Raw genomic sequence first — 16,290 nt, forward strand, 5'->3', positions numbered from 1 at the left:
TTGTATGGGAACGGAACCGGTATTTTTCGTTCTTTGCTAATTATTTTATTTCTAATTGGGCAATATAAATAACAATACGAAGTCACTAACGTAAAACGGGGTGAGTAGGTTTCGCGGGGAGAGGTGGGTTATGAATGGGGAGAGAAGGTTTGAGAGGGGGGTGAGAAGGGATTTTAAGGCTACTGCTACAAAAATAATGTATTCGAATTTAAAATGGAGCTATAGTAATACGCATAATAAAAAATAATCGATCCAACAATCTTCCAAAATCACCTTTGTATGAAAACCCCTCTCACCAGTCTCACCCCAAATACGAGGCACTACGGGGTGAGGTTGGTTTTCCTCTTTATCGTCAAAGTTATGAAATGGAACTACCCAAAATAAAATAAAAACTAAAATACAAACGTCCGGAACACTTATTATATACACCATTCAGTTTTCATATGTAAAAATAAAATGTTATCGAGGTTTGAATTTCAGTTTTGACCCTACTCACCCCATTTTACGGTACCTACAAAATTTGTTCTACGTTTCGAGTCTAAAATAATTCGAAAAATAGGGTTATTTCGAAGTTTTTGCAAAGAACCGGTTCCGATCCCTGCAATAAAGTATCTTTTCACAGAGAATTTATTTGTTGTTTAAACATAGAACATAGTTGTAAATATTTGCCTTTGGAACTAGTTTATGAATTTGTGTAGTTTATGAAGTTGAGGTTACAATGTGAGGATTAGCTAGTGAAATACACATTATGTCTATTTAACGTAATTCCACGTAACGTAATTCCATGAATCCGGTTAACATCCGTAGATATACATATATTTGATTTTAAATTTAATGTACTTATTTGCTTACTTATAATATTTATTTGTAGGGTACCGTAAACCGGGGTGACTTTCAAATGCAGGGGCGACTTCGATATTTCAGTTTTTCAGCCGTTACATATTTTTATTCGGATTTTTTAGTAGTAGGTAAACAAGTATGTATAATAATCTAACTTGTTACACGAACAGTTCGAGAAAATAATGAATAATGATAATTTAGTGGCAGTTTTAAAACTATCAAAGTATCCCCAAAATTTCCTAAAGTCACCTCGTTTTACGGCTATTGTAAATGTAAGTTTCAATTGAAAATGATTACAAAATGACATCATTTTGGTGTAAATTATTAGTGTAAAATTATTAAAAGTTTGAATAATTGGCCCCCTGGTGTTTGCCCCTATCCTCGATATTATTTCATCTGAGGATAAGAAATAGTTATCTGGTTTATTACAAGTTGTTATTTAATCCTCGTGTTAATACCCGATACATTGATTGCTACCCGAGCAAGCGAAAGCTTCCAAGTTTGCACCACGAGTGTAACGAGTTGTACGAAAAGTGGAATATTGAGAGTTGCGAGGGTTTAAAGGCACGGGTTAAACAAACTTTGTTCCCGAGTAAAGCACAATTTCACCGCGAGGAAAATGCTAACTGTAAAACATTAGAAATCAAAATCAAATGAACGTTATTAAATTAATATTTGTCATTCAAAATCATTACCAAAAAAGTCATTTCCACCAGGCAGCATGAGGTAACAACTCAAAATTCGCATCAAGTTACTTTGCCACTCTTGTGAATAAAATGCAAGTTTATCGTCAGTGTTTGAATAATAAAAAGAACCATTAGGAGCTGGTGTAGTGAAAATAATTTTAAAAGATATAACTATACTTACTTGGCTACAGGTTTCTTGTCAGAAGCGTACTGCAGCCTTTTCTGCAGCGTTTCTTGCGCCTGCGTGTACCAGTAATGGCGATCTGGAGCAAAGCAAATGATTAAAGAACGACGGCTAAACTATGTTTGATTTCAAGAAGGAACAAAGGCTTACTAACGACTTGCCGTGCATAGTTTAAATGGAAAAAGAACTTTGAATGAATGCGAGTTTTCATTTTAGTCAGTTTTAAACAAAATTGAAAATCTAAAATCATATTTTATATGAATATAGAATACATAATTAACTTGCTTATATGAACGATGATACTTTTTATACATTTAACATTAATTTTTACTTAATTTACTACACTAATTTAAGCTCTTTGTCAGCAGCAGAAGTTGCTAAGCGGGCGAGGTGTTCAAGTGTTCACAATTACCTAAATTACCTTGACACACTCTTATTCTCTTAACAATAAAGTAGCGTCAAGATCATTTTGAACACCTGTCGGCCTAGCCAAGGTGACGATCGCTTGCGCTTCGCTATCGAATCGCTTTGTGTCTCTCTATCACTTTTCCATGTTAGTGTGACAGTGACAGTTGCTACGGAGCGTTAGCGATTAGCACGTTGGCTACGCGGCCTGGTCCGCTTAGCAACTTCTGCTGGTGACTGTACCTATTCTATTTTCGCTTTATCTCCTGATGGGTTACCGTCTCCATTTTTATTTATTATTATTCTCGGTTAATATATATTTTAAAGTACGGGTTCTCATGTTATTGTCACATGTTATTGAGGGTTGAATTCTATCAAAAATCAATCAGAGAAAACATTTGTGGTTTCACAATCAAACCACGGCAATTCGTTTATAAACTTTATTCAAGTGACTGAATTAACGGATACGAGTAGTTTAACAAAACTAGAAAAATAATTGATAAAAAATTTAAGCATTTTATTAGGATGAACCCATGAATCTAGTGTCTTAACTGGTCGGGCATGAGGGGTGGGGGGAAATGACCGAACGGGATAGTCTTATGTATCTTTTAGTAGGAGTAGCAGCGAAAGCGCTATTATTGTTGTTTGTTGTATTGTCTTGAGTCAGACGACGCTACGGATCCACGCTGTTACGTCGTCGCCCAAATCTAATATTTAGTTAATTTCATTTTTATGTATATTGTTTTTCTTTGTATCTTTATATTTTGTAGTTTCACAGTGCCTTGGTTTTATACTGTAATGCTGTGTTACTTATTTGATCAATAAATAAATAATAAATAAATTGTTTGTCCTTGTCACAGTCTCAGTTTTTTTTTATTCCCCACCGTAAATTAGTATGGATTATGGTGGGCAACAAATAAATTCGACCAATCATAGTGTGGCATTGCGTAAGTATGTTTTGTCCCTCACGGAGGCACGCGTATACCACTTCAATAGGATCCTACCTTCTATGGATGAACCATAATCTGGGGGCACGGCAGTGCCCCCGCCAAGTCGAGCGCGAAGCAAACACTGCCGTACCATCCTTTACTGGAACCATTTCGCCGCATTTTCAGGCCCCTATTTGAGAACCTCTGGATAAGACCAGAACGCAGAAATTTTCGACATCCAGTAAGCTATAATCACATACTTAAAATCCAAAATTTCAAGGCTGTAGGTCATTTAGTTCCGAAGTTAAGCGAAAGCAAAGTTTCGCATTTATGACACTCATTCACTCACTCATGATCATCAGAATGGAACTAGTACTTTCCATAAACTCAGAGAGCTGAAATTTGGTACAGAGTTAGGGTTTAATGGCCACATAAAGGGAAAACCTAAAAATATTGCAATATCAGTCACGTTTTAAAGATCTAAGAACTGCATAAGTAAGTTTGTAATCCCATATAAATATATGATATTACAAAGTGACTGTTGCAGTTCCTACAAATAGTAGGTAAAGTAAAGGTACACTACGATGTACGATGTGAGTATGAATGAAGATATGTTTAGTTATGATAATGTGTATATATAATATGGGTATGAGTACCCGAAAAGAAGGACTGCCTACAAAAAGAGATGAGATCCCATCAAAAACATTACATGTAAAAAGGTGCAAGTCTCGCAACGCTTTTACTATAAAAAAGTTTTGAGATGTAATGTGAAACCAAGTCGGTTATTTTAATCAGTGCCAGGGGGTGTTAAAACCGTATCAATAAAATATCTTTAATTTGTAATACATATAATGACTTGGCAATCGCACATAATGCTTTACTCGTACCGTACTCGTAAATATGTGTAATGCTCAAACTGCAATTAGCGCTAGCATTATGTTCAATTAGAATTTTTTTTAATAGCTGACGATGATCCTTTTGTCATTATGCAGTGCGATAGCCAAGTCATTATACGTATTACAAATTAATGATATCTTATTGATACGGTTTTAACACCCCCTGGCACTGATTAAAATAACCGACTTGGTTTCACATTACATCTCAAAACTTAATGTTTTTGATGGGATTTGTTTTTCTAAATGTCAAAGTTATGCCCGTCTTTTATCGCAAATAAAAGGCCAGTGAGGCTTGGGACCTCTGTAGTTCCTAAACATTGTTTTTCGCTGACAATAAATCGATTTATTCAATTGTTTACCGTTTGACAGAATAGAAACAGATTAAACAAAAGAGTCGCCAGCCAGTGGCGTTCAGCTTAAAACCATGTTCGTTTAAACACATGTGCAGCATTTGACAGGTTGTTTAGGTGAAAAATAAATTGTCGTTACAATTTTACCAAAAACATATGTAACTAAGTAAGTAATACTATACCGTGGCCGATATACTCGTACCACGCCTATTGCTTGTTTGGGGCAACAAAGCCTAGCTAAAAACGTAATCAGGATTTAAATGCTTAGTTAATTTCTTTTTGTTTTTAGGGTTCCGTAAGGGTAAAAACGGGACCCTATTACTAAGCCTCCGCTGTCCGTCCGTCCGTCCGTCTGTCACCAGGCTGTATCTCACGAACCGTGATAGCTAGACAGTTGAAATTTTCACAGATGATGTATTTCTTTTGCCGCTATAACAACAAATACTAAAAACAGAATAAAATAAAGATTTAAGTGGGGCTCCCTAATCAACAAACGTGATTTTTGACCAACGTCGGGCGGGGTCAGTACTTGGATGGGTGACCGTTTTTTTGCTTGTTTTGCTCTATTCTTTGTTGATGGTGCGGAACCCTCCGTGCGCGAGTCCGACTCGCACTTGGCCGGTTTTATTTCTGTAATATTTTTTTTTAAGTGAAAACTTCTTTAGCGGCGCTGTGCACTTTTTGTGATGGGGAAAAAAGTTAAACTCGCGAGAGCGTAAGACGTAAGATGTCATTGAGTTTTCACTTCTGTCGGCATTCCCGGAGTGCAACCCGTTGTTTTTTTTTTAATAATGTTAAGTCATTGACGTTATTCTATTTTTTATATCTATTTGATTAGGTAGCTACTTAACTTTAGCATGTCACTTTTAAATGGATGGATACGCCATGACATGGTTTGAAATAAACGTAGAAAATGTAGAAATATTTAAAATCAATGAATCTAGTTCTTTAGTTAGTTTAGATCATATGTTTTTTTTAAGTTACTTTCATGTGTGATTCTGTAAATCTGACATTATTGTGAAATAAATAGATGGATTGAAAAAAAAAAAAAGTTCAGTATTATATTAAGTATTCATAGAATATTAGTAGAGCTCAGTGTCAGTGGAAGCTGGCGTGAATCCGCGCAGGACCGGGTAAAATGGCGTGCTCTTGTATTAGAGGGCAAGACTCGTTTTGGGTCATCACGCCAAACTAGAATACTAGTCGGTAACAGGTTGTAAAATTTAGTGCTAACCACCAATTGTTTGGTAACCTATTGCTCTATATTTGGCTATCTGTTACTTACATATACATGTACTTATAATTATTGTGCAATTGATAACTGTTGGGTTCTCCGAATACATAAAATTAAAATAAATGCATTTTTTGCAATTGTACCTAATCAAAACGATGAAAGTGAAATCGATATTTATTTATTGTTTCCTCTTTTGAAAGGATCAACTCATGGTATCGTAATGAATCGTCTTACACGTCAGATATATTCAGAGGGCCTACAGCAAACCACGTTAACGTGTTGCCTCTCTGTCGCACTTGTAAATTCGTACGTAAGTGTGACAGGGAGGCAACACGTCGAACATGGTTCGCGGTAGGCCCTCAGTTCCGCATTTAGGAAAGCGCGCGCAGTAATAGAAACTTATAAATGTATTTGGCTCTTGACACAATCCATTTGGGTATAAATCGAGGTCATGCATTTGTGAACATGCCAAATCTTTATGAAAACCGGCATCTGTTTCCTTACTCGAGAAGTGAAACTTCATAAAATGGGAATACACTCCTTTCTAATTTATGATCTTCTGGTATTACACCTGTAAGCTAGTTTTGTCTGGCTATTTTTAATACAAAATAGCGTTCTTCGCCTTTTACCATTTCATTTTATTTTTCGAAACTAAAAACTTACGTCAATTACAACTGACAGTTGTATTTCGACCAAACCTTCACAATTCCGATTTGAAGTACCTAAATCGGCTCGGGTTGGAACTCTAAATTTTCAAGTAACAAACTTTAAAATACGTCACATATTACGACTAGATACGATATGGATTAGGTATTTCAGTGTCAAAAATGGCGTTTTTGTTTGAAGAAACACATGCTTACCATAAGGCTCGTTTGCCTCCGTCTTGAGGGGTGCCGGTGACAGAATGCCGGTACTTATCGTGGACATCATAAACACGATGCAGTACCAAGTACTCATGATTCCGCAGCTGCATCGGTACTAGTCTAGACGACTTCTCGAATGAATCCCACAAACGCTCATCCTTCGCGCAGAGCAATCTTGTTCCAGTCACATCTCGTAATCTGCAACAAGAAATACTTAAGTTTATAACCTCCTTTAATGGGCCAGACTGTTTGTGCCGTAAAGTGTAAATTTACAGCAAAATATATAGTATACTTATAGAGTAAATAATGCAAGCACAATGGTGCACTTAGTTTTTGAAATATGAGAGTTTTGTAGCGTTAAAAGTAAAATATGCGTAGTGATAGTAAGTTTCAACGTAAGTCTGTTTTATTTGTACAAAAAACAGAGTAATTCTAATTTGCTTTATAATGTAACAATTTTAGTTAGCATAGGTTTAATTTACTTTCTTTTTTGTTTGTAATTTGACATGTAATATGAATTATTAAATAAAACTTATGGATGGTTAAAAAAAAAACAATTTTAGTCACACATTCCAAAAGATTATATTTTACACTCTTTGATAGAAAAATAAATAAACATGGACCTAAGTATGAAAACTTTTTTAGATGATGCATGATGGTATTTTTGAAAAGGTGTGATGTGATGTATAAAAATAATTAACATTAAATACATTTTGTGTAAACATTAAAAAGGAACGCACCTACAATCTACATGCCCAACTATTGCTTAAAGTAAACTTTTACATACGGTGGGCACCGTATTTAAAACTTTGAATGCGGATTTCGTTAAAATTATGTAGGTACTTCTTTCACATTATAATTTACATTTATACATGGAAAACGACTTGCTTTCTAAAATATAATTTTAATATTTCCATTACATAAAAATGCAAATTTATATTATTAGAAGCTCTTATTTTAAATTAGGATTTTCATTGTTCTGAGGGGTTGAAGCAAGCTGTGTTCCGTTCCAGAGGAGAGAGAGTTCATTAATGAATTGAAATGAAATTTGGACGAGGTCCCAACGTCCGTTTGAACTTAATTGAAGAGTATATTATGTTCATTGCGAGTAAAAACGTATATGCTTTTTAAATATTTTTTTCTGGTTGTTATTAGAAGATTTCCAAGTCTTCCTCAGGGATATTCACAATGGCTGATCGTACTAATAAAATACCTACTGTGGTATCGGAAACGCACACTGTTGGAGAAGGATTTTGAGTTGTGAGATAGGTACTTACCCATTGAATCATGATGTCTTAGCATGTTTCGAAAATTCCCGAAGTTACTATACGACTTAAGTTTTCGTATATGACGGGTTTCAAGATGTTTTCGAACAGCACTGTACATATTTGTTTCAGAACTTGGGTGTTTTCATGTGGTGTAACACTTTGGTAAGTTTGTTATGTTACTTGTAAGTTTAATAGGTAGGTAGTAACAGTAACAGTTGTTGAATTATGTTGTTGCGGTGTACTACATAAGATTGTCTGTTGAGTAATTTTCATCAATCACAATGTCTTTCGTGTCGATTATTCTAGTACCTATTCGGTTTTTGCAGTAGCCCCTCAGTATGTAGCCTTCATACTCGTAATTGAAAGTCATCTACATCTACAACTCCTGCAAAACATGCCATAAGATATTACTCGCCAATAAAAATCCAATACAAAAGTCAAAACAAGACCAGGAATCAAAAAGCAGGCCCAGAATGAAGTTAAGTATACACCAAGTTTCCAAAGTGCTGATTGCGGTCAAAGGAACTTGAAATTATTGTTTTATCGCTATATATTGAACAATTGTACACTTTGTGGCGCTCTATTATATCGACGCAAACGAGCTTACTTAATGTTTTCTTTTGAACTGCGAATTTAAATCTGTACTAGTTACAGAAATAATATAACTATATTTTTTCACAATAATGTTCGAGTAAAACGAGACCTCGTTAAAACGGACCCCCAATAGTAATCAATAAAGGGATGTATTCACTATTCAGGTAACAAATTACTACCTGAATACGTATATGTATTGAGTTTAATTTGTTCAACCATATCACTACATCATTTAAATAAGTCAATAATCATAAACAAAGGAAATTATATCACCAAATATTTTGTGTTTTCTTTTGTAGTAACACTAGTAAAGCGTTAGTCACCATAGATTAAATTTAGCGATAATTTATCAACATGCTAATTTAATGACATAATTACATGTGAGCAAATGTGTATAAAATTGCAATTTGTCTCCATTACTTCAAGCCCAGTGGCACATTATTAGCGATTAAGGTTATTTCCACTTTTCAAACTTCGCAGAGAATATTAAAATAAAGAAAAAACAAATAGGACTGGATTGCTTGTTCTCACGCGACGTCATGTAACGGTCGGAGTAAATGGGTCAAAATTGAACAATCATGATAAAACAAAACTGGTTAAGGTGCCGTTAGAGCCCATATTTATGATGATGATGATCCTTCCGGCCGATTTCGGCCATGGCGACCACTACGACTCCTAGTTTGCTCGGCGCTCGTGCGCCCGAAGATGGCTGACGTAGCCGATCTTCGAGGTGAACTCCCGCGCACATTGAGGGCACGTGAGGACACCAGCCACGTAGTGGTAGTTAATGGGAGCAGGCTGGCGCGTTTTCAGCTCGTCGCGCTTAGCGTCGAGGTCAACTTTACGTTGCTCCTCGAAATCGCGCACTTTGTCCTGCACCAGCCTGCGCCACTCAGGACGCTGTGCTGCCAAACCTTCCCACTGAGAGGGCTCGATGTTGCACCTTTTCATGTGTCGCTTCTGAACATCTTTGTATCGGAGGAGTTGTCCGCCAAGTTTCCGCCTACCCTCCTCTAGTTCAGAATAAAAGATGCGCTTCGCCACTCTCTCTTCCGCCATACGTGATACGTGACCGCACCACCGAAGCTGCCGACGCATTAGGTAAGCCTCTATTCCACCGACCTGGGCTCGTCGCAGAACTTTGGTATTAGCCCATATTTATATGTGTATCTTAATATATCTTTCTTATGGTTCACTAGAAAGTCGACAGAATTTCGAGAATGACAAAAAAACTAGGATAATATTTCTAATATAGGATTCTCACTTGCATATTTGTCAGGTTTTTATCTACAACTAAAACTAGATTTTGTCAGCCAAATCAAAGAGAAGGGTCGACGTGGTAGTAGTAATGACTCCACGGCCGATTCAGCCACGGCGACTGCTTCAACTCCGTTGCTGCCTCTGGTGTGCTCGCAAGTGGCTGACGTAGCCGATCTTGTTACAAAAAGTTCGCGAACATTGCGGGCATGCGAGCACACCATTTGTGTAATTATAATGTATTGCCGCAGGTGGTCTGGCTTTTATTTCATCGCGCTTGGCATCCAGCTCCAAGCACCGTCGCGATTCATATTCAGTTACTTTGGCATTTATTGCAGACCGCCATTCCGCTCGTGTGGCTGCCTGCTGCTCCCATCGCGCGGGCTCTATACGACACTTTTTCATGTGCCGCTTAAGCACATCTTTGTACCTGAGGAATTGGCCGCCCTGTTTCCGCCTGCCCTCCTCAAGCTCGGAATAAAAGATGCGCTTAGCCACACGCTGGTCGTTCATCCACGAAACGTGACCGCACCACCGAAGCTGACGTCGCATGAGGTATACCTCGATACCACCCACATTTGCTCTACGCAGCACTTCGGTATTCCGAACACGATCAGACCATCGGATCTTCAGTATCTTGCGTAGGCATCTGAGGTGGAATCGATCCAGCATGCGAATATGGCGGCGATAAACGGTCCACGTTTCAGCGGAGTATAGAAGGTTGGGCAGCACGACTGCCATATACACGGATATTTTAGTGGCCAGTTTTAAGTCGTGTGAGCTGAGGACCTTGTGGTCTAACTTGCCAAAAGCTGCAGCCGCAGCCCCGATCCGGCTGTTAATCTCTGCATCAAGGTCGCACTTGGATGTTATGGTGCTCCCCAGATAGCGGAACTTGTCAACCTGCTTCAGCTGGTCCTCGCCGAGTCTAACGACCAGTGCCTGTTGACTGACAATGTCCAGCGACATCACCTCAGTCTTCTTGACACTGACCTTGAGCCCAAATCTGCGACAGGACTCGTCGAAGCTGGACATGAGCTGCTGCATGCCCTCCGGGGACTCAGTCACAAAGCACAAGTCGTCTGCATACATGATCTCTGTGATCACTGCGTATGAGACTTTTGTGCGTGCTTTAAACCTGGCCAGGTTGAAAATGTTGCCGTTAGTGCGATAGCGGACGCGAACACCTTCAGAGCATGTGAGTAAGACTTCTTTGACTACGACCGAAAAATACAACGCGAACAGAGTGGGTGCTAGGACGCAACCTTGCTTCACCCCGCACGTAACGGGGAAGAAGTCCGATTGTTCGTCGTCGGTAGCAACGCAGCACTCCATGTCGTCGTGTAGGAGTCTCACTAGCCTTACAAACTTCTCCGTGCATCCAAGCTTGCTCAGAACTATCCAGAGGGCTTCACGAGGCACGCTATCAAATGCCTTCTCCAGGTCAACAAAGCAGAGAAACAGTTGACGACCTTGCTCTCTGCTTTTCTCTTCTAGTTGACGCACAGAGAATATAGCTTCACAGGTGCCTCGGTCAGGCCGGAAGCCGAACTGGGTCTCCGGAAGCAATTTTTCAGATATGCTCAATAGGCGGTTCAGCAAGACTCTGGCAAAGACTTTCCCGGGGACCGATAACAACGAAATACCACGGTAAGAATTGCAGTCAGAACGGTCACCTTTGTTCTTATACAACGCCCTTATGCGAGAGACCTTGAAGTCATGAGGGACTTGTTCCTTTTCCCATATAAGAACAAAAAGTTTCCACATAGCTGATTGCAACTCCTCGCCACCATATTTAATCAGTTCTCCTGGTATAAAGTCGATGCCGGCCGCACGCTTATTTTGCTGTTGTTTAATAGCAAGAGCAACCTCATCACCTGACAGTAACTCATCCAGTTCGAGTTGAGGCATTGACCGGATGTGTACCAGATCTGCTGCCCGATCAACATTCAACAGAGTGTTGAAGTGTTCTACCCATCTTGTCAATACCTCATCCTTACTCTTAAGAAGGCCTTCGCCATTACAAGGCTTAAGAGGCACTTTTACAGGTGGTGTGGTATTCGTAAGGTTCCTGATCTCCTTATAGAACTCCCCTAACTGATTAGTGTCCACGAGCAACTGCATATGGCGAGCCTTATCTTGCCACCATTTGTCTTTAATTTCCCTTGATAGTTTACGCAGACTTATGTTACTCTGCCGTAACTCCGCAACGTTTCCACCTTGGCTAGCACTACCGTGCTGCTGAAGAAGAAGACGGTGTTTGCCAATAGCTTCTGAAAGGGCTGTGTCATTTTCATCAAACCAGTCCTCATGCTTACGAACTCTTTTGCGCAATACTGACTTAGCTGAGTCTAATATATGAGATGACACAGTCCTCCAGATATCATCGACATCACCCGTATTCATGTCGACTGACCTGATGTTTGAATTTAAGGCTTCAACATATATCTCCCTGGCCTCGCGGTCATTGAGCCTGTCCACGTTTAGACACACCGGCTTCGATCTTTCACACCTACGAGGATGGCGGAGGCGAAGACGCAGCTTTGTAATTACAAGCCTGTGATCAGTCCAGCAGTGAGCGCCCCGCATTACGCGGGTGACTTGGACCTGGGAAATGTCTCTTTGCCGCACGATCGCGTAATCTATCAGATGCCAGTGCTTGGACCTAGGGTGCATCCACGTGTTCTTGTGCTTAGCTTGTGCTTGTGCATGCATAACAGCTTCTTGGAGCCACTAGCGAGAGTATGGGACGTAATCAGCTGAGAACCAGCGCCTTCAATAGGCCGGTTGCTGGCGCTACCGATTGACGGCCCACAACACCCCCGACGTGGTAGATATTGCGTCTATATATGATATCTGTCCCTAGTTCTCTGCGTACAGTCGAAGTATTTCGTCAAGAATGTATCAACCTCACAATATGGACATACTTGCAATGAGTAATAAGTTAATAACGATTCAGGAGATAAAACCTCACACGCAACCAACGCATCGATGAAAATACCAAAGCTAAAAGTACGACTATTAAATGCAAATCTATCTGCCTAAATGTTTAAATGCAAATCCATTCACGGTGTCATCTTTTATCCATTAGAACTATCTGTTACGGAAACAACTGTAGTATCGCTAATACTTACCATAACATAAAATATAAACTGTCAGGATACAGAGATAGGCCATAGGAAGATCAGCGCTGGAAGCCACCAGCAACATGCTGAGATAAGGCCATTTCGTGGCACTTTAATCTTATCTTGTGTTTTTTTTTATATTATGTATTGTCTCGTTTATTTGTGCTTACGAATAATTATATTCTTTTCTATTTAATTATATTCTATTCTAAAAGGGGTTTCTATTAGATAGACAGTAACAGATATTAAACCTGATAATCTGAACCTCCTTCTTAGTTACCTACCTTTTGATTTATTACAATTAAAATATACCTACAAAATAAATACTAAATATGATCTAAGAATAAACACTCAAATCTAAAAAAAAAAAATATTTAAACATACTTTGGGAACATATTAAATTATTTTATCAAATATTTTGATTTGCGTTTTTAAGTAGTGAGATGTACTTACTGTATATAAATTATAAACTGTAATAGATGTTATACACTAAAGAAGAAGTGACTAAGTAATAAGCTCTCCAGTTGCGGAGGCCGGATTCGAACCAGCGGAGTCTTCAACTATCGCGGCATTCGCGGCTGACACCATGGACCTCTAGGCCACCCCACCCGTCACAGGAGGGCTTATTTAAGGTAAGGCCTGAGTGGACACTCGAGTTGGGCGTGCAGCGGGGCGGGGCGTGCGGCGTGCATGTTAAACAAATGCAAACGTATAGTAGCGGCCTTAGTGCACGCTGCTCAAATCACTTGTGAGCCCGACGCCACGCTGCACGCCCCGCCGAACGCTCCGCTTCGAGCGTCCACTCAGGCCTTACACTTAGACACTTTTTACTTACCACTTATGTGATATGACCAGAGCTCGGATTTTTCACGGCAAAACAAAACACTAGCGTAATCTAGCCAGTGCTTGAAATATTATTTTATCGATATCGAGTATTACTAGAGTATATGACAGGTATTGCCTCAATACATTTTTAGGGTTCCGTAGTCAACTAGGAACCCTTATAGTTTCGCCATGTCTGTCCGTCCGTCCGTCCGTCCGCGGATAATCTCAGTGACCGTTAGTGCTACAACGCTGAAATTTGGTATGAGTATGTATATTTTCCACGCCGAAAAAGTGGACAATAAAATCTAAAAAAAAAAGTTTTTTTGGGGTACCTCCCATACACATGAAGTGGGGGAAAATTTTTTTTTTTCACCCTAACCCTACTGTGTGGGGTGTCGTTGGATAGGTCTCTTAAAAAGAGTATGAGTCTTCTAAAACCATTTTTTGATCAAATTAGTTGTTTTGTAAATAAATGCTATTCACCCTTTAACAGAATTCATTTTACAGTATATATCTACCTAAAGGTGGCCAGTAACTAACAGTGGCTAGTAATTGCAATTTTACCCTATTTATTATATAGGTAAGTAATAAAATAACTTTTCATTTTAGCTTTGCCATAGTCGAGCAACAAAGAGGTAGGTCTGCATGTACAACTTAGAACGAAGTTAGAAATTGCGTCTGTTTCTAATATATAACTTCATACAAATGTTTTTATTACATATTTATTTTATTTGGTGACGTATTTTCTTCTAGTACTGAATTATCGATATCGATAAAATAATGTTTCTATCACTGGCTAGATTCCGATAGTGTTTTGTTTTGCCGTGAAAAATCCGAGCTCTATATCTATTTCATTGTTTAATTAATTTTAAGTTATTGTTTTTACGTTCAGTTGATTTTCACTTCAGATATTGTTCCGAACAATTTATATTTTAGCATTTCTTCATGATCAAGGTCAAGCAGACGAACTCAAAAGGTGAAAACTTATTTTCATTGAGTAGAGTTAGAACTGAGCAGAACTTTGAAGGTACGGCTTCAGTATACTGTGCTGAAACTGTAAACTAAATTTAAGTTTCGGACGGCCAATCAAAATTGAATATTCAAAGATCAAATCAACGTGCCGGCTTATACCTTAACCTTTCCTTAGACCGTGAACCTGTTTGAGTTAATGTAGTACTATTAATTTAATTTAATACATGAACTATATACCTTGCTAATCGACGCGTATAATTATATTATCCGAACAGTGGTTTAACGTGAGTATAATAATATACATATTCTGTACTTCTGCCTGTGGAAATAATATCAAAACAAACAGGGAATCTATTGAGAATAATCAGATACCGTAAATTCGAAATTATTTGACTGACTACACGGTTTTACTGATATTTAAATATAGGTACTCGGGAGTCTCAGGACTAAACGGAAACAAAGCCCTTACCTGTATAAAATATTCGAAATTTGTAAATAATGAACCGAACGAGACAATTATATTTTATTAAATTAATAAGCTCTCCACAAGCTCATATTTCATATTATATATTTTAACTTATTGAATGTCATAATTTTGTCGGGATTACCAAAATCTGAAATATTCTAACCCTAACCAAGCTAACACTTCTTATTCTCATTAGTTTTAATTACGAAACACACCAAGACCAACCACAAAAGCTTACATGTGACCATTACGAAACCGCTAAGTATGTTACCTGCATCCGACATAAGTCACCGCTTAATGTGAATCCTGCCTTGTCGGGTGCTCATGAAATTTATGCAGCGGATTTACTTAACTTACCTAAAACTTACCACACATTTTAGTAAGCTCAAACGCTAGGTGGTTAAATTTCAGCCCGTTAAATGTTTGGGAACATAATCTCCGATGTACTTACCTGCCTCCTCAAAGCCCTCCTCCTCCTCATGTCTACCTAAATATTAGAGCGATTAACTCATTATAGTAACAAAATCAATTGTTAAGTCTGAGTACATTGTGAAATATTTAAATAATATAAAAAGGAAAACAGAAACAGGACTTAAAACGGAAGCCCAGTTTATTAGTACCTATCTAATACAGGAACTTTCTTAAATTCAAATGGCAAGAAAATGTTTTTATTCAAGACTGTAACACAAAAACCTGTTTCAAGACAAAAAATTATTAATGTAACATTTCTAGCTTCTAAAGTTATTTTATTTGTAACAAAAACCTTCGTTCCGTACTTACAGTACATTTCTTCAGAGTAATTGACATTCAAATAAAGCTCTAAGATTTTTTTTCCTCAAAATCTTTTGGGACAAGTACTACAGAAAGAAAAGGCTTTTCGAGTTATAAATAGGTAATGTAATCCGCTCGAGAGGGTACTTGGCGCGAATAAGTACCTAACAGAAATATCAGTGTTACATGTAACATTAATAATGTCACTGAGCGAAAACAGAGGATATTCAATTTTGTTTTATTTTAGGTTCACGATATATAACGCCCGTTGATAGCATACAGGCCCATTCGAACGTATGTGTACTCACATCAGAAAGATATTTGAATAATGTTATTAATTTATCGTGCAACCAATATTTTTCGCTAATCATCTAGAAAAATTCTGGACAAGCAACAAACCAATCAATCTTTTTTTTGAGTTCGTGTTGGAGAACGTGACTCGTAATTAATTGTTTATTGTTTTTAAGTCAAGTTGCGAATCGCAATTCGAGGAATCGTTGGGTAAAATAACCTACAGAAAAAACATTTTATGAAGATAATTTCAATAAACATTTTTATGGGATAGCAAACGTGTACGTTCGATATTAATTTAAATTGAGTACCCACAAGCATTTTTGAGGAAAAA

At 38.1% G+C, this 16,290-nt stretch overlaps 1 protein-coding gene across 1 annotated transcript in view; it reads right to left on the bottom strand.

The window, feature by feature from the left end:
- LOC134651337 (alkaline phosphatase-like) overlaps positions 1 to 16,290 on the bottom strand; it is a 105,384-nt gene that overhangs the window by 40,814 nt on the left and 48,280 nt on the right. Inside the window, exons 2-3 of the mRNA XM_063506411.1 lie at positions 6,385 to 6,585; positions 1,708 to 1,789 (exon numbers count right to left, since the gene is read on the bottom strand). Of these exons, the coding sequence (XP_063362481.1) occupies positions 1,708 to 1,789; positions 6,385 to 6,481 (179 nt within the window). The 5' untranslated portion in view covers positions 6,482 to 6,585. The remainder of the gene's footprint in view (positions 1 to 1,707; positions 1,790 to 6,384; positions 6,586 to 16,290) is intronic.

This window comes from Cydia amplana, chromosome 10 (assembly GCF_948474715.1).
Source record: "Cydia amplana chromosome 10, ilCydAmpl1.1, whole genome shotgun sequence".
NCBI classification, from domain to species: domain Eukaryota; kingdom Metazoa; phylum Arthropoda; class Insecta; order Lepidoptera; family Tortricidae; genus Cydia; species Cydia amplana.